We start from the raw sequence: 26,261 nt of genomic DNA, 5'->3' as shown, positions 1-26,261 counted from the left end.
GTACAAATTAAAAAGCAGAAATAAAATATCATTCCTATTGCATACTTTGCCTTTCTCTCATTCCTTTGTGACCAAACCTGTACATCAGAGGTTGTTATTTCTTTTGCAAACAACACATCTAACCTTTCAAAACCGGGTTCATTCTCTGAGCCATTACCACAAAGAGTTGAGTTTTTTTTTGTTAAATTTGATGTTTTGTCTATGATCTAAGAGATCATGTTGTGAAATCTGCAACTGCATACTAAAGAACAAAGGATTTAAATGCATAGGGAGGCAGCTCAAGGACTGAAAAAAAATGACCATCTGGCTATGTTACCTCAACTGTTCTCTGACTCACTTGTACAGTACATACTGATGTCATGGATGCAGCTCATAAATATCACAACCATGTCATTAAGGATTTGACACTGCAAACTAACATATAGCTAACTTCTTGAAGGAGCCAATCAAAAATGATCGAGTTATGGTTTAGGTTTCCCATGAAAACACAAAGGGTAGCTGTTCTGTGCTCCAGCGACAAGTAGGACTTCACTTTGGCACCAGCAATCTTCTTCATTCTGAGGTTTATACAGAGCTGTCACTGCTACTTTGGATTGGAATAGCAGACCCCGAGACAGGCGACTACGCCAAAACACTTTCCCATGTTGGGTCCTATCTGTTTGGTTTTTTTAGCTGCTGTTTCAGTAAACATTTGAACATACGTTCTTGCTTGGGTGTCTTTTGCTGGAAGATCCTCTACAGCCCTACTTCTTCCCTTTCTAGAGTTTTGGTGCCCAAAGATAAACAATCTCAGGAACAAATGGAATGGGCCAAGGTCCAAAGTTGGTGGACCATAGAAGATGATTTATTAAGAACAAATCTAACAGACTGTGTTCGGCACTGTGCTATCAGGAGTCTGTCACATACCTGTATTTAAACACATTAAAAAAATAACACATCTTATAACAACTAAATAACAACTAAAATAAATCATTCCACTGACATAAATAAAACAATTAAATATAGCATATAATGGGTGATACCTTGTGTGTATATGTATAGATAAAGAAATAAAAATTTACACAAAAACTCAAAAGCCAAAACAGTCAAAAAGGCCATAAACATTTCTCGGAAACACATTATTTTAAAACATATATATATATATATACACACACACACCTCATATTTACCACTGTTCAGTTAGGGCCCTGTTTACTAAGCTGCACTATAGTTTTTAGCACATGCTAATGATTAGCACTCGTTAAACTCTGTTGCCTATAGGAATATGTGTGCACACAATAATTTTAGTGGTATTCATAACTCCCACTGCTTTGTAAAAAGGGATGGTATGTACTCACACAGTGTAATCACACATTATATATCCTTTATGACTAATGGGGGGGGGGAAAGCCTCAAGGTGCCTGGATCAAAACGATCTCATAAGCAACAGTTGATCCTGTTGACCAATCACTTGGTCTTAAGAGGATCCACTCCTCATCATGGGCAAAAAACCACCCCAAAGTCCCAAATGAAAAACAAAGAAGGAAAAGTACAAGGAAACTCCCTCATTAGTCCTCAACAGTATCTATGACCCGGTATAGGTTGCTGCTACGTGTCTACCAACTCTTCACATATACAATTCAAAAAGAAGATGAATGGCGAACAACTTAGCGCTTTGACGGTCTTTTATATACACAGTTGCCACAGCTTCCTTGTCCCCGATCGACGATGGCCAGCATTTCACTGTGCTTACAACAAGCTTTGGCTGCTTCAGGGTCCGTGTGGGAAGCGGCTGTGGAAGAAAATGAAAAACTCTAACTGTATTTGTCAAATTCACCCAAGCTGTACTCACAACCATTCGCACTTCTTACTTCAACAATGGCATCTCCTGCCTGGATGACCAGCAAAACTGAATGTTTGAACAAAAGGCACTTTTGAACCTTCTCTGTCTCTGACGTCCGAGGCCTCTGGAGGTCTGAGCCAATCATAAAAAATGGCTGTAAGTACAACTTGGGTGAATTTGACAAGTACAGTTAGAATTTTTCATTTTCTTCTACAGCAACTTCCCACACGGACCCTGAAGCCACTAAAGATTGTTGTAAGCACAGCGAAACGCTGGTCATCGTCGGTTGGGGATGAGGAAGCTGTGGCAACTGTGTATATAAAAGACCGTCAAAGAGCTAAGTTGTTCGCCATTCATCTTCTTTTTGAATTGTATATGTGAAGAGTTGGTAGACACATAGCAGCAACCTATACCGGGGCATAGATACTATTGAGGCCTAATGAGGGAGTTTCCCTGTACTTTTCCTCCTTTGTTTTTCATTTGGGACTTTGGGGTGGTTTTTTGCCCATGATGAGGAGCGGATCCTCTTAAGACCAAGTGATTGGTCAACAGGATCAACTGTTGCTTGTGAGATCATTTTGATCCAGGCACCTTGAGGCTTTTTCCCCCCATTAGTCATAAATGATATGTGGAGGGGCATTTTCGACCGGGGACACCCATCTCCAAGGACGGCGCTGTGAAGAGGCGGGGCCGACCGTATTTTTGAACGAGATGGCTGGCCATCTTTCATTTCGATAATACGGTTGGGGCCGGCCAAATGTCAGATATGGCTGGCCTCGGTTTTTGCCGATAATGGAAACCAAGGCCGGCCATCTCAAACCCGGCCAAATCCAAGGCGTTTGGTCGTGGAAGGAGCCAGCATTTATAGTGCACTGGTCCCCCTGACATGCCAGGACACCAACCGGGCAACCTAGGGGCACGTCTAAAAATTAAAAAAAAATTTTAAATAGCACCCAGGTGCATAGCTCCCTTACCTTGGGTGCTGAGCCCCCCAAATCCCCCCCAAAACTTACTCCCCACAACTATACACCACTACCATAGCCCTAAGGGGTGATGGGGGGCACCTACATGTGGGTTTCGGGTGGGTTTTGGAGGGCTCCCATTTTCCACCACAAGTGTAACAGGTAGAAGAGGATGGGCCTGGGTCTGCCTGCCTGAAGTCCACTGCACCCACTAAAACTGCTCCAGGGACCTGTATACTGCTGCGATGGACCTGAGTATGACATTTGAGGCTGGCATAGAGGCTGGCAAAAAAAGTTTTTAAAGTTGTTTTTTTGTGGGTGGGAGGGGGTTAGTGACTACTGGGGGAGTCAGGGGAGGTGATCCCCGATTCCCTCCGGTGGTCATCTGGTCAGTTCGGCCACTTTTTTGGGACTTGGACCTGAAAAAAAGGAACCAAATAAAGTGGACCAAATTCTCACCAGAGACGCCCTTCTTTTTTCCATTTTTGGCGAAGCCGGACATCTCAAAGCCCGCCCCCATATCGCCTTCACTACCCTACCGAAACGCCCCCTTGAAGTTTGGCTGGCTCCGTGACGGAAAGCAGTTGGCGCTGGCCAAAATCGGCTTTTGATTATACCGATTTGGCCAGCTTTAGGAGATCACCGGTTTGTGTTCGAAGATGGCCGGAGATCTCCTTCGAAAATAATCTGGATAATGTGTGATTACACTGTGTGAGTACATACTATCCCTTTTTACAAAGCAGTGTGAGTTATGAATGCCAGTATATGTGATTAAATAGCTACTTCCAGCACCACCCTATATTGCATTTAGAGGATTCTACACAATAACTTTAGTGCATGCTAAAAACACTAGCGCACCTTAGTAAACAGGGCCCTTAATGTAATAAAGAAAATAATCAAAATGCTCAAAAATGAGTATCAAACACCAATACATATCTAAAAGCCCATTCAATAAAATGACACACCTGATTTTTATGATTGCATTGATCAGAGACTCGCAAAAGCATTTTATGAGCAAATAACATATTAAAGAACACATTTTCTCACTGTATGGAACATTCTAATTAGAAAAAAAATGTTTTCTTTAAATGATGTGCAAAAATTACATAAGGTAAATTCCCTATATACCTGCTCAACAAAATGAAAAACAAAAGCAACAATTAAAAAAGGAATATCAAAATTGGAACTCCTTTCAATAGGATATAAATCTGTTGATTATTATAAGGAAGAGAGTTTATTATTAAGTGTTCAATCCCTTACTCAGTCTTTTAGTTGCCATACTTGAATACAGTTTCTGGCTATTGTGCCAGGTTTGATTCTTCAGACAGGGCTCACTATGTGCAGTATAACAAATATTTTTGAAAGACAATTGATTTTCATAATTTTTTCATGTTTTGTGAGTGCTAGAAGACTTTGACACTGGTTGCTATGCAATCATTATTGCAACCTTTTTAAGCTTTTTTGGAATACACAATTTATAAACATTATGTAGTGAGAGTATTCATTTGATAGGGTTGTAATTAGTTGACTCGTTACAAAGAGTAATGTGCCACACAGTCATGTTGCCTTATTGATGTCTTCAAGAATATACTGTTAATAATGTGCCTAATATACAGTAGATATGGCTTTAACATTTTTATGTTTCTGTAAATGCTTCTACTTTTAAAAAAATGGTTATAGTTTGTTTCACCTCTTTTGATTATATTCTTGTGTATTGGACCAACTGCATACTGGTAAATATTATGGTATAGATAGCTATAGCTAAATATAATTTGTTTGTTTTTTAACTATGGTTTTAAAATGATACATTAGCCAAAATGTATATGGTCTTTTTTGATTGTTTTAGCTTTTCAGTTTTTGTGGAAGTTTTTGTCATGCCATATTTATGTATATGATATCATCCATTATCAGATATGTTTTATTTTACTTTTATGATGTATGTATTATTAGGGCTGAATTTCAATTAAAAGTTGTAATTGTTTGATTAAAATATCAATATTTTAAGCAGTAAAGAAAGCTAACAATGCTGTCATAAACAGCTAAAAAGCAAATTCAGCATATAGAAAGGTGTGGTAGCTGTGTTAGTCCACTCTTAAAGGTTATCAATAGAAATCAAACAAAAGAAAACATGGAAAAGAAAATAAGATGATACCTTTTTTATTGGACATAACTTAAGTTATGTCCAATAAAAAAGGTATCATCTTATTTTCTTTTCCATGTTTTATTTTGTTTGATTTCTATTGATAGCATATAGAAAGTAAACATAATATGTCTCAAAAAACAATAAGGCAAGCAATCTGCAAAATCCAATATGGAAAAAGAAGCCAGCAGATCAATATAACATCAGAAAGATTTTATTGAAGATACCGCATGTAAACGAATTGCAATTCGTTTACATGCGGTATCTTCAATAAAATCTTTCTGATGTTAAATTGATCTGCTGGCTTCTTTTTTCAACATAATATGTCTTACTGTTTGAACCAGCCACTGAGGCACACAAGTTTATCAACAATGCTTGGTGAAAGAGCTGCATACTTTTTTATTGACTATGGTGCTCATTTTCAAAGCACAGAGACTTACAAAGTTCCATAGTAACCTATTGGAACTTTGTAAGTCTATGTGCTTTGAAAATGAGCCTCCACATGTCCTGGTAATGAAAATAAGCGCTTACAAAGGACAGTTATTAATGGTATTCGGGGGGGGGGGGGGGGTTCCTTGGAAAAAAGGTGCCAATACTCATGCATAGCCAACCTGAGCTTTTTTCCAGCCAGTGTGACATATGCAGCCATGTAACCCAGAGTAGCTCCACCTGAAGGTTTGAGGAAATTGAAGCAGGGGTTCAGTGCAGCTGCAGTGTCCAACCAGGACCAGTTTAGCTGTTGGCCTCTTAGATCAGTGCTAAATGCTTTTATGAAGAAAACCACATATGCTGGATCATCCTCAAACACCATCATAGTATGATGAAGATGACATATGTTTGGCAGCATCACCATTCAGGAAATATATCGATCTCTCCACCCAGCAACTTTGTTGCATAAATAAAGGTTCAAGAATGGTCTGCATCACACAAAGATTATCCTACTCAGAGGCTATTGTAAGGCTCAACCTATGTTTATACCAAGGGTAAATTACTATCACTGTGTCTTTGATCTGAACCAGTTTCTGCATCATTTCTACAGTAGAATTCCATCTTGTGGGCACATCTATTTTACTGTCCTGGGATCTTGCCAGGTACTTATGACTTGGTTTGATCACTGTTGGAGAAACAGGATACAGAGAGATTTATAAAACAGTGATGGGAGTAAAAGGGAGTTCTGGCCTTCTTCGGAGGAAGTCTTCAGCTGACAAAGCTTGGGGATCCTTACGAGCTAAAGTATATTTTGAGTTGGGAGGTGCCAAAAGAGGTAGCGGGCGGGGCAGAGAGAAAATTTTGTGCCCATCCAAAATTGGCTGGCTGGCTGGCTACACCACTGCCTTAAGCAGAAATTCATATATATTGTTCCATGTGCTGTCAGAGGCAAAAGAAAGGCACCTTGGTTTGTGGGTGATTTAGGTGCTCATTTTCAAAGCACCTATGTATCTTTGTAAGTTAGTGGGCAGCATGCCAAACATTGGCACTGCTCCTGCAGCAAACTCTGTGCCAGCTCAGAGCTTGCTTTAGGGTTTGCAGAGCGTTGGCGAGGAATGGGGAGCCATGTCCAGCACGCATTTGCATGTTAGCAGGCCCCTCCAACCCCCCCCCCCCCCCACCACCACCACCACCAAGCAGTCCAGACCCCGGTGTCTAGTGCCTGGGCACAGCGACACAGGGGGAAGAAGGTCCAGTGAACCTCCAGATCCGGTTGAAATCCATCCCCCCTAATTCCCAACAACCAAAAAAGTAAATTCTGGTGGCCCAAGTGAGCTGCCATCCAAACCTGCTTCTCTGCTGGCCTAGCGGAGCCCTGTCCCCCATACCTTATCACTGGAGGAGGGAGTAGCACACTCTCTCCCCATCTGGCACCACCTTCAAAATGGCGGCGCCCTGCCCAGTGCATCCTGGGATGCGCTGGGCGGGGCTTCCCTACCATATAATGGAGTTTCTCAGTCTATGTCCCTGTCCCCTCCCCCTGCATCCAGCATCACTCCTCTGTGTCCCTATGCCCCCCCCCCCCCCCGAGTTCAGCATCTCCCATCTGTGTTCTTATTCTCCCCTATATCTTGCATCTTCCCTCTGTGTCCATAAATTCCCCTCCCATGTCTGGAATTGCTCATATACCATCTGCATGCAGCATCTCAGCTTTGTTTCCCTGTCCCTATGCTTCGCTCTATGCCCACCATCTCCCTTCTGTTTCTGTATACCTTCCTGTGTCCAGAGTTTCCCCAGTGTGTCTCTCTCCCTCCCTCCAGCCCCCCTACCATGGGATTGTAGCACCTCTCTCCATTCCCTCTCTCGAGCCCCCATGGGACTTAGGGGGACCACTCCTGCTCCTTGCTATTGGACCACTATGCCTTACCTCCAAGTCCTGAAGGTGGATGGGGATTCCAGGGAGGGGAGTATGGGAGGTTTGGGTTGGAGACAAGTGGGAGGGGTTTATAGGGGTTTGGACTTGTGATGGAGGGTTGGAGAGATTGAACATGTTTTGAGGGGTGGTTTCAGAGTTGAAGAAAGGAATGTTGGGCAGATTGGATGGACTGTACAGGTCTTTATCTGCTGACATTTACTATGCTACTATGATCGAGGGATGAGAGGATTTGAATGGTGTGATCGAGAGTGGCACAGGAATGGGTAGCACCATTGTAGGTAGCTGTATTATTGAAAGTTAACGTATGGGCACTGTATTACATGGCCAGGCCGATAACATGGAGAGCCTAGACTATCAACCCAGGCATGTAATGTGTGTGCTTGTGCATTAACTGCTGCCCTGTGTGGTAAATGCGGGCATGCTCATTTACTTCAGGAGCTTTGCACATACCTTACATTCATTTTTGCTGATAACACCTGGTAAGTGCACATCCTATTGCACATTAGTAAAAGATCTCCTATATCTTCTAAACGTAACATTTCACAAATATAATTGCTGTTTCCTGGGAGAATGTACTCTATATGTATGCTTTTTCTCTGTACAATAATTATTTATCTGCAACACGATTTTTTTTGGAAATCACAAAAATGATGTTGTAGATAATCATTTTAGTACAGTTACTATTCTGCATATCAGCAATGTCCTGATAGCATACAAAATAACAATATTTATATAAATGATTGCTTTTGTTTTTTCAAAGGTTGCAAACGTGGCAATCTAGCAAGCTGTTTGATTATGTACTTGATAGTACCAGCAGTGCCTTCAAACCCTGCACCTGCAACAGATGCTGAGCATATACCAAGGGCTCTTGTACTAGGTTCTCTCTCTCTCTCTCTCTCTCTCTCTCTCTCTCTCTCTCTCTCTCTCTCTCTCTCTCTCTGAACTACACATAGAAAATAATATAATTACCACAAAAGAATCTCAAGGAAAAACATTCTTCAATGGTTGAATAAACAAGCATATATTTCAGTCATGTGAAGATTTTCAGATCTATAGTTTTAAATTGTGAAAGACTGAAAACAGGTTGTGACCAAAGAGGAGGTGATTTCACCGTGGATGATGGCAGCTTAATTGGGGAGCTCTGTGAGGGCTGAGAAATGCAATTTTAAATAAGAGCATTTTTCTATCTCAGCCAAATAACCAATTTGAATTATAGAAATGAAGTCCATCAGAAAGAAGTTAGCGCTGAGCGGAGCAAAAACACCACATGGCATAATTGCTGAGTTGAGGACAGATGCCCCAGGATTGAAATCCAATGAAGAAGAAGTTGAGCTTGAGAACAGAGGTGAAGTGATTTTCACTAGGGCAGAAGTGAAAGGGTGAATGGCAAAGCTTAAAGATAATATTGCCTCGGTGAACAAGATATCAAAGTAGCAACGATGGCAGGAGCAGGTGAGAACATAAGGAGGGGAATAAAGATAAAAAAAGATAGAAGACCAAGAGAATAGGTCATAATTTAAGGGTATGAGGAGTCCAAGAGGATGAGAAATCTATGGTAAGGTGGTGGCAGAGATTCGCAAGAGGATCTTATGCAACAGACAAGAAACCAATTAAGTTATAGAGAAAAAATTGAAATAGTTTGGGCAAAAGAAAGAGACTGAGCTGTGAGAGATAATAATGTGCTTGCATGTATATGCAATGAAAGAAGCGATTATGTTCTTCACTAGGATGTTGGGAGCAATCCAGTGGGAGACCACTAAAATCAAGGGAGTCAATATTCAGCCTTCAGTGGTGACTGTTAAAACATAGCTGCTTAAGTCATTATTCAGCATTTAAGCAGCCATGGGTTAATGCATAAAAATAGGACAGACTTTTATGCAGTTCTATTTATATGGTAAACCTGGCAGTTTAAAGGCTGCATATCAGCACTTAAGTGGCCAGGTGCTGATTCTACTCCTGGAATGTCCCCAAACATAGCTGGCTTTGAGTTTGGCTCTAACCTTTATATTCACTGTCATTTCCCCACTTAAGTACCACTGAATATTAGCACCTAGCCATGCCCAAGCAATTTATTCGATCAGCGGCTGTTTAAATCACTTTGAATATCAGGCCCATGGTCTTTTTTTTCCTGAATCTTTTTATTGATGTTCCAAAGTGTCAAAAGTGATAATACAGAAATAAAATTTAACTAGGTAACATTAACAATACCAAATGTTTTACAGAGAGGCGAATGAAGAGATAAACTGCAATAATATCTAAGATAGGTCAGTGGGTTGTTACTGCAGTATATTTCCACAATTCTCTCTATCTCCTCTCCTATGAACCCTTCATGTGATGTGATAATCCTCTGATCCTCAACCCCAACTCTCCTTATTGAGGACCAACACCACCTATCTTATGGTCCTGTATTAGAAAAACAACTCCCATCTAAACTTTCATGAACTCACCTTTGTGCTATTAAATGCTATGAAGAAAATGCTGCCTTCAAATCTCACCTCCTTTCCAGATTTAAAAAGACCTGGGCACCATTTGAAGAATATATTGCAGCAGGCCCAAGATATTTAATGATGCATCGGTAATTACCTTTCAGTGGAGAAGAGAGATGAAGGAGGTAGTGACCTACCTCCAAAAGGAAAACGTAAGACATAAATGGCTCTTCCCATTTGAAATTCTGATCTCTATGAATGGAAAGGCCAGCTGATTAAAAGCTGTAGAGGAGTTTTGGGAGGTCCTGTAGCAAGTGAGGCTGAGTAGGTTCCACCACTGAAAGTAGATCAGGTACCCAGCCACCAGTTAAGATGGGCCAAGTAGAGAAGAGCCTCTGTGTCATGGCTCTGCTATGCCTCTTCTCCCCCCCCCCCCCCCCAACGCACCTTGTATCTCCTCCTGGGTCCACCAGCATTCAGGGCCTATGGCAGGTGGTCCTTCAGCATTCTGCGGTCATTGTCAGACTTAGGGGTGCTCCCTGCTGTTGGCATCCTAGGGCACACATATGCTAAAGATCTGGCCTTAAAGGGGCAGTGCACTTGGTTTTCGGGGCTCCTGAGGAGTACCTCTTCTTATCTGAGGGGGTATTTAAAGTGGTTCCAGACTCTCCTCCCATGCCTTCACAATGGTTCCTTTTGGGCATTGCTTTGAGGTCTTCAAGCCTTGCCTTATGTGTGTTCAAGTTCCTACTATATTCCAGTTTGTGCCATGTTCCTGCTCCAGCCTTGTTCCAGTTCCTGCGTTGCCAAGTCCCAGCCTTGCCTGTCTTGCACCCAACCTTCTTTGTCTCCAGACCTTGCCTTTCCAAGCTCTCATCCTCCCTTGACTCTACATTCCTGTCAAGATCCAGTATTGCCCCCTAGTACAAGCCTTGTCTTTCCTGTCTCTTGTCTTGTCTGGTCCTGTTCGGTCCTGTCCAGATCCAGTTCTTGCCCTGCTTTGTCTGGACTCTGTTCTAGCCTTGTTTCCTTGTATTGCCTTGTGCTGTCTGGGTACAGTTCTAGCCCTGTTGCCTTGCTTTTCCTTGCCTCATCTGGATCCAGTTCCTGTTTTGCCTGTCCTACCTTGTCTTGTCCAGGTCCAGTTCTTGCCTTGTCTTGTCGGCCTTGTCCTGTCTTTCTCTAGTCCTGTCTGCCTTGGTTCCAGCCTTGCCTCAAGTTCATTGCCTTGGTTCCTGACCTGTGCCATCCCAGGGGACTTGTCTGACACTATCGGGGTCCGACTGCAGCCCAAGGGTTCATCTTCCCTGTGTTTGTGACTGAAGGAGGAAGGTTCTCCAAAAGCCTACACAAGACTGAAGAGTTAAGAGAGCAGGAAGAAAAAGAGGAGTATAGGAAAGGCCTGGCAATGAGCCAATTCATTCAGAACACTCTTTTTTGAAATTTTAATCCTTTCTGAAAGCATATTTATTTTCCCATCTTTCCTCTCTCTCCTCCTTTCTACCTACATTCCTAATTGTTGCCCTCTTTGTCTTTTTCATGCCTTCCCATCCCATTCTATTGCACCCTTCTAGCTAATGTAAGCCGTAATGAACCCACCCTCCCTCCTTTACCCATTAATAAATTGATTATAACTTAGAGTTCCCTTTTGTTTCCTGCCTTCTCTCTTATAATTATTTATATTTGACATTTTTTGTAAACTACGTAGTTACTTGTGTTATTTGCAGTATATTAAATACAGCTGATATGTGAAATTAGACTGTGGAACTGAAAATGGCTGGGAAGGGCTTTGGCTTTAGTTTAGTCTCCCTCAATAATGGAGAATTTCTAGAGGAACTGGATAGAGATAGAGCTAATTTTATGAGGACTTTGAAGGATAATGAGTGAATGATTGGTGAGTGAGAGTTGTTCAATACAAGACAATACAGAGTCTTATATTCCACATCCTACCAAACAGTTTAGTGTGGATTACAAACTTTTAAAAGATAAGAGAACAATCATCTCTGATAAACAAAAGTATAAAATAAATGAATAAACAAATGATACTGGAAATGAAAAAAAAATCAACTTAATATTTCTTAAACAGGTAAGTCTTCAACATTTTTCTAAATCTTAGGTAGGAAGAGTCTTGTCTTAACATTAGTGGCAACAAATTCTAACACTTAACAGTATGTTAAGAAAAGAAGTGTGAAAATGTTTATAGTGTATATTGCACTTTGAAGGAAAAAGTAAGAGATTACAGTTCTGGTATGTGAACAACTAGAGAAAGATAAAGAGGGCATAGAACTAGGTGATAAACAATGTAATATTCTAAAAGCAATAGTAGCTATTTTAAAAATAGAATGTGTTTGACAGGGAGCCAATGAAGCTCTGTCAGAAAGAGAGTTTTCCTGTCAAAATGATGGGCACCAACAATCAAACACACCGGCATATTCTGTAGAAGTTGAAGTTGATTAGAAAAAGTATCCGAATACCCCATATATAAAACATTGCAGTAGTCCAAAGCAGAAAGTATTATAGCTTGAACTAATAAAATCAGTTGTTTCCGAGGAAAAAAAGCATTTAACACAGTTAAGTATTTTAAGCTCCCTTAATTAATTTATGTAGTTGAGCCTTTAGATTCTATAAAGTTTTGTGCCCAAATTTCTGACTAGCATGCAAATTTGGGCATATATGTTATAGAATTGTGCCACTTGCATGCCTAATTTAATTGTTAGATTAGGCACCAATTGGCCTTAAGTATTAATGATAGTCATTAAGTGGTGTTAATTGGTGCTAATTGGCACTAATTTGCAGTTATGTACTATTTTAAACTAAGCGCCTAAATGCTATTGCCTGCAGTACAAAGGAGTGTGCTCATGGGCTGATCAGGAGCAAGTCTTGCTGATCAGGAGCAAGTCTTGCATTTGTGTGCGCAAGTTATAGAATGCATAACACCGGTAACTACTTTTTGTTATTGAGGTGTATAGTTTGTTTCACAGCTCTTATTTACTAAACAGATCTCAGCAGTTCTCAAATAAGGCTTTTGAATTCTTAGAACACTTCACTATTTAAGCACATTTTTAGATTTTACATCATTACACTATGCTATGCATGCATATTTTGTGTATGACTGGATTATTGTTAATTCTGTCTATGCTGGTCTCTTTTCATTGCAAATCAAGCAACTTCAATCACTTCAAAATTGTGAGTCCGACTCCTTTGCAAAGCAAATATGTATCGTTTTTCTCCACTGTTTCTTCGCCTCCATTGGCTCCCAGTTAAATACAGAATTCTGTTTAAAGGTTTTGATGCTGACTCACAAGGCTTATCATTTGTGTGTCCCACCCTATCTCTGTACTTATGTTGTTCCTTATACACCAGCCCATGATCTGCATTCACTTGATTCTAATACGATAGTCCTTATCTTAGACAGTTCCACTTAAGAGTCTACGAGGCAGTCAGCCTTTTATTTATGTTTTTTTTTTCAGCTTGCATTTGGTCGAGGTTCTGGCATTCTCATGGCTGGCTGACCGGTCCTGTATTGTAGTGAGATAATGATGATTCCTTTGATGCACGATTGCTTTATCCTATGTTTTAATGGCGTTCCTTTTCTTATTTCCTTTCTTTTAAATTTTATCATACACCACTAAGATCCACCAGTTTGGTACACGCGGTATATCAAGTTTTAATAAACCTAGGTGTGTAACTGGCAACTTTAGGTGTGCCCAATTACACCAGCCTTTGACATGGAGTAAGTATGCCAACATTTTATTTTATTATTTATTAAAACCGTATATTCCACACTATCGCAAAGTTCTAGGCCGATTACAGAGTTTACATACATATGGCAATTTTGCACCCAATTGCTGTTTTAGAATTGGCACTTGGTGCCCATATTTTGTGTGCCTAATTTTTGGCACACTTCCTTGAATCTACCCCATAATGGGTGAAAGTGGGAAGGGTAATGAGTGAATGATTATGAAAGTGGGCTCGTGCTCCAGAGGATCAGTTCCTGTAAGGGAGATAAGTGCTGCATAGGGATGCACCTGTGGCATGGGGAGAGGAAGAGGGGAACGGAAGAGAGGGTTAGGAGACACAGTAAAGGTTGGAAATGGGGGGAACAGAACATTGATGGGTCAACCTAAGGAGGTGGGGTTATGAAAAAGAGACATTTGATATTTAAGATGCTTTTAAGGGAAAGAGATGAAAGATTGATATAAAACAAATTGTACAATCATATTATTATGCTGTTAATAATCATCATTTTTTTTAATTTGAGTTTTATAACTCTCCAAGTAAGACATAAGGCAAAGAAATGCTGAAACAAGAAAGAAAAAGAAACAAAATCAATACTTCAGTCCACATCAAGAAGAGACAAAAAGTCAAAATCCAAAGAATAATAACAAATCATGAGGACCAAACTGGTCCTAAATACCAACCGACTATATCTAGTAGTCACAAGTAACCCCACCCCCAAACCTAACTCTGAAAGTTTTCATTAAGAAATTTCTCCAAATGGACAAGATCCACAAATAAATGTGAGATACCCTGATGCTAAAGGATACATTTGCAAGGAAACCTTAAAATAAAAAGTTCACAAGTGCAGTTAAAACTCTGGGCACTGTTTACCAAGGTGCACTAGCGTTTTTAGCGTGTGCACAAAATTAGTGCACGTTAACTATGTAAGCGCCCATATGAATATTGTGGGAGCCTACATAGCGTGCATTAAAAATGCTAACACACTTCTAGCAGGACTTAGTAAATAGGGCCCTAGATTTTAATTGGAAAAAAATATGTCATTCTCATTTAACAGGCCTGTGAAACATCTGGGAACACCACAACCCTCCCACAACACAAAATAATATTTGTGGTCTGAAATCAACTTTATAACCAGTAATTTATCATTTTATTTAGAGAAACAGAGTAGGGGGTGGACCTAATGTTGATTGTATCTTGGGAATCCTCCTGGAAACCTAAGAGACTCCAAATGATCCAGTCTACCTCCTTCCTGGTTCCTGATCCTCAGCATCTTAAGTATATAATAACAAGAATTTACTACTATATTTTCAGGGTTATGAAGAGGAAGTATCTCAGAAAAAAAATCTTAAGTAATACATCAGACAATTGCAAATGAGGTTTTTTTTTTAATTAAGAAAATTTTATATTTTTAGCTCTTAGTAAATGTTTCATAGTTTCTAATTTGAATTGAATATAGTGGCGGTCTTTAATCTCAGATGTCCCAATAGCTTAGAGATCTTACATCAGACAATTGCAAATGAGGTGGTTTTTTTTTTAATTAAGAATCTTTATATTTTTAGCTCTTAGTAAATGTTTCATAGTTTCTAATTTGAATTGAATATAGCGGCTGTCTTTAATCTCAGATGCCCCAACAGCTTAGAGAGCTTGAATCTGGGGTTTCACATCAAATAAGTCCTTTTGTACTGAATTAACCTTATGAACTAGATCTAGACTTCTATTTTCAGCGTCTGAATTAAATTCTCACAATTGTGATACAGTTCCCCAAAGAAGACACTTGGGGGCCCTTTTACAAAGGTGCATAAAGGCCTACACGCATCTAGCATGCACCAAATCAGCATTACTGCCTGGCTACTGTGTGCCCCAGTCGATAATTCTCAATTTTAGTGCGCTGAAAACACATGGTTGAATATATTTTCTATTTTCTACCGCGTGGCACTTACCTGCTGTTAAATGTTAGTGGGCACGCACTGCATGCTTACCTCCCAGGTAGCGTGTACGACCTTACTGCTAAGTCAATGGGTGGTGGTAAGGTCTTAGGCCAAAAATGGACGCAAACTGGTTTTTATTTTGCTTCACATCCATTTTACGGCCCCTTAAAAAGGCCCTTTTCCAAGGACATGGTAAAAAACTGGCCTGGCGCATGCCCAAAGGATGCGCTGGCACTGCCGCAGGCCACTTTTTGTTGTGGCTTAGTAAAAGGGCCCCTCAGTTCTTGTCACAACTCAATTCAAAAGAGATACACTAGAGTCTATCACAGGCTCTGGCAAAGAAGAGTCAGAAATAGATGGCATAACCACTGTCCTGGGAACTTTAACAATGTTAACTGCAGAAGACTCTTACAGAAATAGGCATTCCTATACAACTGGGGTAATTGGCACACCTGAGGAAATGGAGGCATCCTGCCATCTGAACTCAGGGAAGCCACTTATGGAGAGGAGGAAGGGTTTATTAATGAGATCCCAGGTTGAAATGGTAAAATGTGTTTTTCCATTGCACATTTTACTGCAGGTGTTGAGGTAGGGGGAGCTTTAAGTTTAATCTTTCTTTTCCCCATTGTATCACCAGAATGAGGAGGAAGGGGAAAACTCCACAAATTACAGATATTGTGAACCTCGACATCCAAAGACACCACTGAGAAACTATATGGCCTCCAGAGTTCTCCAAACATACTCTGAAGGGGCTTCAATGGGAATTAGCATGCCCCATTGGCATACCCCTATGGCGCATGCCTGCGGCCACCTGGGCTTAGTCTTATGGAGGTGCTGTTCTGATGGCAGCTCTATATCATATATGTGGATCATTCTGCAGTCTGGGTGGAATTATAAGGGTTTGATGGTGAACAGTAACACATGTCGCTGGAGAATTAATAACTCATTATTGAGGGATGAGAACTTAGTAAATTGAAAAAGGGTATTTCACAATAGGGGAAGTGGGGATAAGAACTCTTTGGGATGTGTTTAAGAAAGGTGCTAAGAGGGGGAGACTGATACAGTGAGAAACAAGGAACAAGCGGAATAGATGTCGAGAAATCTTGAAATGCCAGGAGGTTATAGCTTCACTAGAGTGCATTCACAAAGACCCACATTCAAGGGCAACGTGGGAGAAGATTGGAAAAGCAAAGGCTAGTTTGAAGGACTTGCACTAGAGGACATCAATTTCAAACTGATGCTATGAAACAGAAATTTTATCAGCAAACTGAGTAGGCTCTTGACCAGGAAGCTAAATGTTAGAATGGCATCAGTGGGGCATTACAAGCAGAGAACATAGAAGACTGTTTAAATGAAATGATCTTCCCAGAGGTTCCCACTGAAGATTAAAACTGTATAATTGCAGGAGGTGATGGGGATGATTTAAGAACTGCCAACTGTAAAGGCACTGGGGCTGGATGGATTTTCTGCTCGTTTTATAAAACATTTAAAGAGGAGGATTAGGTCTTATGACTGATTTATTCAACAGTTTATTGAAGGGGGTTCATTGCTTCAATTTTATGTGTAAGGCAATGATTACAGTATTGCCTAGGGAAGGAAAAGACAGTGGTGTGTAGTTCATATAAGCCCATATCACTGTTAAATGGTTTTACTATCTTGACATAATTTATGGCCCAGTGGCTGGCAGGAGTATTCCCTTATACATCAACTTGATCCCTACCAGTTTGAGGGTGAGGGTCTTTTATGGAAAGGGGAGGCCTGTAAGTAGGTTATGATGGAGGGGCCATTGGGAGGAAGGGAGACCTTTACATTAGATTGGCTGGCCTCTTTCAGTTGCAGTCCAAGAGCTTTGAGCTGTGGCTTAGTATGACCACAAGCAACATCATTAATGTACCATGGAGCTAACAAAACTGCAGTACTGAGCATACAGGTTAGTCACTCCCATAGTAAGTTAAGGTACAGTAAAAGCCCAGTTTTTACCTCACTTTAATAACTTCCCTCCTAAATGTAAATATGGGTCAGATGGAGATCTAAAATTAAAAAAAAGATTTTCCCTTTATATGAGCTAGTTTGTTTGTTATTTTGTGATTCAGATTACAAATTAATTAGGCAAACTGTATGAGCTAGTTATAATAAGTTATTTCAATGTATTTATGAGGACTTGAGGAGATGGCGTAGAAGACTTTTATTATGGTGGGGAAGAATCACAATTGTAAAAATGAATGTCTTGCCACAAGCATTGTTTCCTTTTCAAGAGCTAGTGTTAAGAATTCCAGAGAGCTCCTTGATCAAGAGGATTTCTTAAATTTATTTGGAGAGTAAATCCGGCAAGGGTGGCCGGGGAGATCTTACCTGGGAACAAGAAAATGGGGAGTCTGTCACAACAAATCAGAAAACTTCAAAAAACTGGACCAAAAATCACTTCACAATATATATCTAAAATAGTTTGCTTATGCCTTCAATCCTTTTCTAGTATGCAAAAGTTAGCAGACACTATCCAGTGATACACAAATGATAGGCTAGACCTCATAGTCTCAGGAAGTGCCTCATACAGTAGGCTACTCCATGCACTGGACACCAGTCTTATCACTGGACAGCCTCTAACTTTAATCATCATATAATTTTTGATCATAAAGTTAAAAATTAAACTCCCCCAATCATAAGATAATTGTAGCACAGAGGACAGAGTCTTTGATTTTTCACACCTAAATATTAAGAGCCAGCAGATAGCACATTATTGGTGCACAGGTCCTTTCCAATAGCAAGCTCTACTGCTTCTGGTTAGTAAGCCGCTGTGATTTTGTTGGTTAGCATATGAATCTAACTCAAATATCCCAGGGCATTCTACTCCTTCTCCTTCCTCTGGCACATAAAAAAATCCCAACAAGGTCCACTTGTTTCACTGAAGGCTGATTCAAAGGATCCAACTTATTTCAACTGAAATGGCAACAAGAGGGCAACCAGCTTAATATATGATGCTAACAGTTCAAATCAACCAATAAGAGGCAGATCTCTAAATTGCTCCTATAAGAATAAGAAACCCCCCCCCCCCCCACACACACACACACCATGCAGCATCATTGTTGAGGTCATTGGACTCCAGTGTATTTAATTTAATTGACTTGCTTTTGACTCGTAACCACTTGTAATCACTCGCCTCCACCTACCTCCCTCTCCTTCTTCCTGTACACATTAATTGATTTGATTTGCTTACTTTATTTTTTGTCTATTAGATTGTAAGCTCTTTGAGCAGGGACTGTCTTTCTTCTAGAGGTCTTTCTTCGAGAGGTTTATCAGATGTAGAGAAGGTTACCTGGACACATAATATTAGGCTTTTCTGAAGTAGGCTGTGAAAACTGTAAGTCTGTTTATAGCTATTCTGCGTGCTGTTTTAGATTCTTTAATTTGTATTTTTTCAATTTGTATTTTGTATTTCTTATCTTTTTATTCTTTAATTTTTTAGGGCTCCATTTCGATTAAAATTTGCAATTGCAATTAATCTTGCGATTAACGGTATGTTATTTATTTATTTTCCCACTGCAGCTCCTTGTAACTCTGTAAAATGGAGGGTTAAGTGACTTGACCAGAGTCACAAAGAGCTACACTGAGAAAAAAAATAACATACCTTTAATCACACAAATTATCATGATTAAAATTTTGATGGAAATGCAGCCCTAAAAATCATATATATCACATTCACAGAACTACAGAAATTTTGACATTTCAAATTGAAAATCTGATATGTTCTCTCATCTTACTGCACAAATCAAATAGCAGCCATATTGTTAGTTCCCCCAATCAGTGTTTCCTCTATGGAGTGGCCTGGTGTGTGCAATTTATTTTGTGTGTGAGCAACAAGTTTTTAAAACCAACAATTTTTGAGCATAAGTATTAGCAATACATTTCTGTATATAACACATTTTTGTGAGCAACCATGTAAAATCTGTGAGTGATGCTTCTAAAATATGAGCAATTGCTTATGTGCTCTGTTTAGAGGGAACATTGCCCCCAACCCAAAGTCCGTGTGTCCAAATGTCAGATTTGCATAATTTATCAGACAGCATCTCATTTTGGGAGTAGGCTATATTGCATATGCATGCAATAATGCTTATATGTTTGCAGGACCTTCCAATGCTTATGAATACATCTAGCTATCTTTATGGATAGCTCCGTATATCATAAAACACATATTCTCAGTAGATGGACTTGCAGATGAAGTCTGAAGTAACAAGTCTCTATTGTTAAAGAATGCTTTCTTGATTGCCTGTTTGACACATTTTCTAGGATATCCATGCTCCCAAAAGGTTTGCAGACAATTTTTGTGCTTCTACTTGATGCTTGGCTATAGAATCGTAAATCAGATTTGAGAAAATAACAAACGGTTTTAATTTGGTGAGAGTGCATACTTTTATATTGTAGTAAAGTATTCCTATCAGTTGGTTTAGAAAATACTTAAGTATGATGTTTCTGTCTCTCATATTTCACCTGCACATGCAGAAAAATAATTTCTGTGCGATGGGAAATGTAGTCAAACTTAATGGCAAGCATTGAACTCATTCACAAAATAATGAAGCTGTAAGCTCCATCCCATCCATTACACAGATGTCATCAATAAAGTGATACCAACATTTAGCATAACATTTGACACTACCTAATTTTAAGTTATTTTATAGGGTAGCTCAATCAAAACTGATACTGGATTTGAAGTTGGGAGGTGCAAAGCCCACTATACAAGTAGAGCAGGAGCTAATGGGAAATTGACCATTAACGTTTCTCCCCTTGCTAGCAATGGAAAGGAAGAAAGAAGAGAGAGGAGCTAATCCATTTACGAGGTATCTTTAAGAAGAGTGGGGGTGAGGAAGGGGTGAAAGACTACGTTGGTGCCACTGAGGTTCCATCAGGAGTTTATTTCTAGGAGAGAAAAATGAGCCTAGAAAGATGGGGAAATGATGAAATCCCCAAATTCAATCACTTGCTGAGGGGAGGAAGCTTCGGTCCTTTGAAAACTTACAAGCAAATTTGAATTGCCATTGGGTAATTTTTTTCCAGGTCCTACAGATGCAACACACATTTAAGAAAAGGGAAGGGTATAATGGGGGAAGATTAGGGGGCTAAAAGACACTGAAGGGTGTAATGAATTATATACTTTCATCAATGGGCCTGAGTTCAAGAAGTATAAGTTTATAAAGGACTGGGAAATATATATAGCATATGAAATTGCAGAGAACTAATGGGAGGCTATATTTTTGAGAGCCAGGAAAACCTCGATCTGTACCCTTCAAAAGAAAAGGTCTCATATTTAGCAACTCCTATTTGCATTTGACAAATGCATTAACTCCACTTAAAAGTTTACCTTGCATAAATGTTTAAGTCTCCATTTTATATAGTTGGGATATGTATTTATTAAACCCAGGTGTGGGCACATGGCAAAGGGGTGTGATCTGGGCATGTCAGGAGGGGACTAAATACCGGTGTCCTAAAACATCGATATCGAGAATTACACCTGCCACCAAGCACATTTAAGATTTGGTTAATAGCTGCTTTTGATCAGCTCCATTTGAGGTTGCCAGGTTTATAAATGTGGGGGTATTAGAAAAATTAACAGCTATTCATAGTAAAGAATACATTTGTAGAGAGCTGGATTAAATTGGAAAAATATCTCAATTTGAAGGGAATTGAGGAGGGTGGGACAAGTACCAGAGTGGCATAACCCGGCTAGATATGAGGGTACACAGGATAATTAGAAAACTCCAGTAAAGGTGAAAGAAGGCTCTTCTCTTCACTAAAAATCAGAATAAATTGCTTGTTGCCCTGGTTCTACTTTGTTCTGCTCCTGTTCCTCTACTGTCTGCCACTCATGTTCTAGGGGTAATTTTATGTACTGCTCTTATGTTCATGCCCCAGATTTCGGTTGTCATCAAACAATCCTTCTACAAGCTGTTTATGATTTGCTCAATCTGCTCACTTTTAAACCCCCACCCCCTTCTCTAAACGTTCTTATTTATTCTCTTGTCATCAGTCAACTGGACTATTGCAATTCGCTATATAAAGGAATCAAAGTTAAAGATCACAAACTGTTAACATGTTATTCAATCAGAGCACAGCTTTCAAACTGATTACGAACCATCCAAGTACAATCACTAACCCCGCTCCTCAAAACAGTCCACTGGCTGCTAATTTCTCACCATATTACCTACAACATTTTGCTTCTAGTCTTCAAAATCCATCATGCAGGAGAACCACCTTACTTTGCTAGGGTCCTAACCCCCTATTGCCCCTCAAGAGTGCTAAGATCACATCAGAACTAACTCATTGTTCCTTCTTTCAGAGAAATAGTCTTAGATATTACACGGAGTTCAGCATTTTCAGTACAAGAGCCTGAACTCTGGAATATGCTTCTGCAACATCTTAGACTACAAACATCTCTTCCAAAATTCAAAGTTTACCTTAAAATATTTTTATTCTCAAATGCATATACCTGACTTCCTTACTGCACAGGTCGGATGTGAGACCTGACCACCAAGCCAATCCCCAGTGCTGTTCTCCTCTCTCCCACCCCCCATCCTATCAGACATTGTAGTTCTCGCTTGGGAGGGAGCAGAGAGGGAGTAAAGTATACTTTGGTAGATGGAGTTTTCTAATGTCATGTAAGGGGGGTTATGTTGTAATCAGTTGCTTCTGTTGTAATCAGTGGCTTGAAGTACACATTTTGCCAGATGAGAATGTTTTATGTACCACAAGTTGGGTGAATAAAAATGAAATTAAGTTAAAATAATCAGGCTGCATCCAAGGAGGTCAAGATCTTATGATTGGTTCTTGTGTCACTAGGTATTTCTTTGCAATTTTTCCGTTGTTTACAGGTTTTTGCTAAAAATGATAATGCTACTTTATTTTTCTGTATTGAAAACCATAGATATATCTATGTCTACAGTTTACTGTATACTGCAGATGTGACATTTACTGCAAAATCTTATCTATAGCATTTGAACTAATCGCAATAGATTTTCCATTTATAACATTAGGGTACTTGATAAGATCATTGTATTGAATATGAAATGCTGAAATCCCTACCATATGATCATTTATTTTTAAATACACCCGAAAATACTTAAATCTCTTACAGTAGTACATAAGAACTATGAATCATAAAGCAGATGCTTCTGGAAATCAAGCACCACAGTATTATAGTCTTAAAATAAGGACTCTTAGAAGATGTGGAATTTTGCAGTGATAAACATTATATAACAATTGCTTTATTGTTATCAGAATAAGAATGATAATCCATAGCTGTTGTGTAGGTGAAATCAAATCAGTCTAATGATTCTCTCTTCCTCTGTGCAGGTGCCTGTGTCAGTGGCCATGATGACTCCCCAGGTGATCACCCCTCAGCAAATGCAGCAGATTCTCCAGCAGCAAGTATTGTCTCCACAACAACTTCAAGCACTTCTCCAGCAGCAGCAAGCAGTGATGCTACAGCAGGTAATGTGGGTTACCTGCTTTGAGAAAATTCAATTAACTATCTACTTTTCTTAAACATTAGCATTAGATTATGCTAGTACTGCCGGTAACCTTTTGTACAATTATATACTTGAATTAAGCATGCAACATAATATGATTATAAAGAATATTAAATATGTTGGGAATTGTAAACCAATACTTTCTAAACATTTTTTTATGTTTACTGTACTGTCCAAATCATTAATGATTAGTGCATGCTAATGGTGTTAGCTGTGTTATCTGCAGCAAGGTACATTTTATTTTTGTGGGCCCTGCAGCAGATAGCTTGCACTATTGACGTTAATGTTGGCTAACCATTATTAAATGACCACTAAAGTATTTTTAATACTTCACAGTTTATAAGGGTATTATGCCCAATAAAATAAGTTAGGAAAATACTTAGATAAACCTTTACCATTTGTTCAGAGTTTCTTTATGGAAATTGTCCTGACAATTAACTTAGCAGTCTCCTTTGTCAATGAGAAAACAGGGTTTGTTTAGGGATTATTGTGCTTTGAAGAATATTGCTCATTGCTTAGATAGAGGATGAATATTGTTTTTCTCTGGCTGGTTACTAGCTAAAATAAAAATCACTAAAAATAATCTTTATCTCAAGAAATGTAGTGAACACTTTTGTACATCAATAGAATAGGGAATATAATTTCAACAGGCTCTTTTTAAATGCATGGTTAATTATGATACAGAAAGTGATGTGTCTGTTAATCTGTAGCCCCTGTTATGTTTAAACAGTTTGATACCTACTATTATGATCATTACAAGCAAATCACCTTCAACTGTAATTCTGACATCCTGCTGCACAAGTGGACAGATTGTTTGTTTTTTAGTAGAGGGTAGACAATTAGTTTTGGACTAGATTCTGTTTTTCAGCATGGAAAGAATTATGCATCGAGTGCAATTCTATAAAGGGTATCCACATTTTATAGAATAGCGCCCAAACGCCTAATCCACAACTAAGTTAAGGCACTTGCATTTATATCTGCTGAAAGTAAATGTAAGTGATGGTGCCTAAATTACGCGCAGGTCAAGTGAATTCTATAAAAATGCATATAACTCATAGGAACACCCCCTAAACTTGCCCCCTTGAAATTAAGCATTATAGGAGGTACCCACATATTGTTATAGAATACGATGTGTACATAACTTCCAATTAAGGATGTTTGTGTGGGTGGTTTTCTTTTTAATAATTCCATGCTACTAGTCAAATGTAGTTTGTAGTTTGTCATCATATCCAGGATAAGGAATCTAGATATAATTGTTTGTATAGTTATATTGGCTTTGCTATATTGCTCTTGGATTACAGTTTTATTTTTTTATTCATTTTTATTATTTTTTTTGGCCCGCTTCTTTGAGTTTGCAGCTCAGGTCTGGGATTTAGTGCCATAAGTTTTCATTCCCAACTACTTAGGAATTTTGCCCTGTTTTATTTTCCCTCCCAACATATTTTGCCCACTCATTGCAGCAATAGTCCTGAGCCGAGGAGCAAACATTATAATTTTTCCAAGACTTTTTAGTCATGAGCCCTGTGTTTAGCTATTGCTGTTATGCATTTACCTGGGTTCCTTCCCAGGAAGCAGAAGACCTCACCTAGGAATGAAAGCAGGTCTTCCACTATGCACTGCCAGGGAGACATCGGGCTTGGTTCTGATTCCAGATTTTTGCTAGCCTTTCATTTAGGATATTTGGGAATCTAAACATTTTTATTCATTCTCTTGTCATCAGTCAACTGAGCTATTGCAATTCGCTATATAAAGGCATCAGACTTAATGGTTACAATCTATAATCTACAATCTATAGGGTTTTAGAGTAGTCGTCAAAAATAACTAATACTATTCAAGTCTGACTTAAGAACATGCTTATTTTACATGTAAGGAAAATCTCAATGGCTTCTCTACCATATAACAGTCTAGAAGAGTTTAGGAGATTTGTAATACTTGAAACTTTTGCCTTTATTTATTAAAGTCAAAATGGTTTATTCAGCAACAACTTCAAGAGTTTTACAAGAAACAGCAAGAACAGTTACATCTTCAGCTTTTGCAACAGCAGCAGCAGCAGCAGCAGCAGCAGCAGCAGCAGCAGCAACAACAGCAGCAACAGCAACAACAGCAGCAGCAGCAGCAGCAGCACCCGGGAAAGCAAATGAAAGAGGTATTTATAAGATGTTTTACTGGGTTTGAGAAGTGAAGAAAGAGAAACAAGAACAAGTTTGGATTTACCTCTTGCTGTCAAAGATGCATAGTGTGTTTTTACTTAAATCTAGTAACAGTGATGCAGAAATCTCTTTTTCAAATTTTTTTTAACATGGGACTTGAGTGCTACAGTCTACTATCACTGTTGCCTAATATTCACTAATGAATCAGTGTGTACAAAGAGCAAGACATTTTGTGGGCAACATACTGATTATCTTGTATTCACAGATGTTCTAAGATGGTGGGAGAACCTTTTTTTTTCTTTGTTATACAACTCAAAGATCATGCAGATTTAGCCTATGGTAATAAAAAAAAGGCTGAGCATGGATTTCAAAGTCACAGACCCCTGATTAATGAACTGCTACTGTAGGTTTGGACTGGTGAGTAGAAAGTTACAGTTTGATGTGCTCATAAATCAACTTGACAAGCTGGCTTCTCAGGCCTAGCCTGCACTTGTCAGCAAATTGCATCAAATATAAACATAATATAAACAAAACATGTTGAAGTAGTTAAATTGATCAGCAGGTATCCTAGACATTGTCTTCAAGCTGCCCATTATGCAAACGTACAGGAAACTATTCTGACCTCCTGAGGCTTTATTTCTGTTTGGATTTGTGAATAGAATTTCAGACAGCCATCAACTACAGAATAGAAATTGCTCCCTTATTTCTCTTGAGAGTTTGAGCAATCCACATGACTTGCTCCATTATGCAGTCTGTTTTCCAGTGAGCGCATCAGAAGTTTCTTTTTTCCCCAAACTAAAAAGGAAAGGTCTTCCACAACAGCTTGTCTTTCTCTGAAGTGTGACTGCCTTCTTCTATCCTCCTGAGTCCAAAAAACTTCAGTTTGTCTTGTAATGCCTCACAAAATTGGAAGTTTTACTTTTACTTATAATGGGGCACTGTTTTGCCTTGACTATAACGTAGATTTTAATGTATTCCAACAAGAGGAAAGACAGAGCTAACAGGCCAGGGAAATGAAGGCTACATCCAAGTTTACTAATAGATCACTGGAGACTTTATTCATGGGCCACTGCAGACCAAATGTACTCAGTTGGAAAAACAAGACTGCCTTTAAAACACACACTTTTTTAAACATAGATAAATGTATTTGTGATGTACTAGTGAGCAGTAAAAGTGTATTTCTTTACAGAGTGCTTATATACTTTTGTTG

General features: G+C 39.2%; 1 protein-coding gene across 4 annotated transcripts in view; it reads left to right on the top strand.

Moving 5' to 3' along the window:
* Positions 1-26,261, top strand: part of FOXP2 (forkhead box P2) — a 997,693-nt gene that overhangs the window by 787,337 nt on the left and 184,095 nt on the right. For 3 of the 4 annotated variants that reach the window (XM_030215772.1, XM_030215773.1, XM_030215774.1), the window contains 2 exons: positions 22,726-22,863; positions 24,880-25,047. In XM_030215772.1, the coding sequence (XP_030071632.1) occupies positions 22,726-22,863; positions 24,880-25,047 (306 nt within the window). Of the gene's footprint in view, positions 1-22,725; positions 22,864-24,861; positions 25,048-26,261 lie in introns of all 4 variants that reach the window. The other variant, XM_030215771.1, reaches the window with a different exon arrangement.

Source organism: Microcaecilia unicolor, chromosome 10 (assembly GCF_901765095.1).
Source record: "Microcaecilia unicolor chromosome 10, aMicUni1.1, whole genome shotgun sequence".
NCBI classification, from domain to species: domain Eukaryota; kingdom Metazoa; phylum Chordata; class Amphibia; order Gymnophiona; family Siphonopidae; genus Microcaecilia; species Microcaecilia unicolor.
This window is presented reverse-complemented; position numbering and strand designations above follow the sequence as displayed.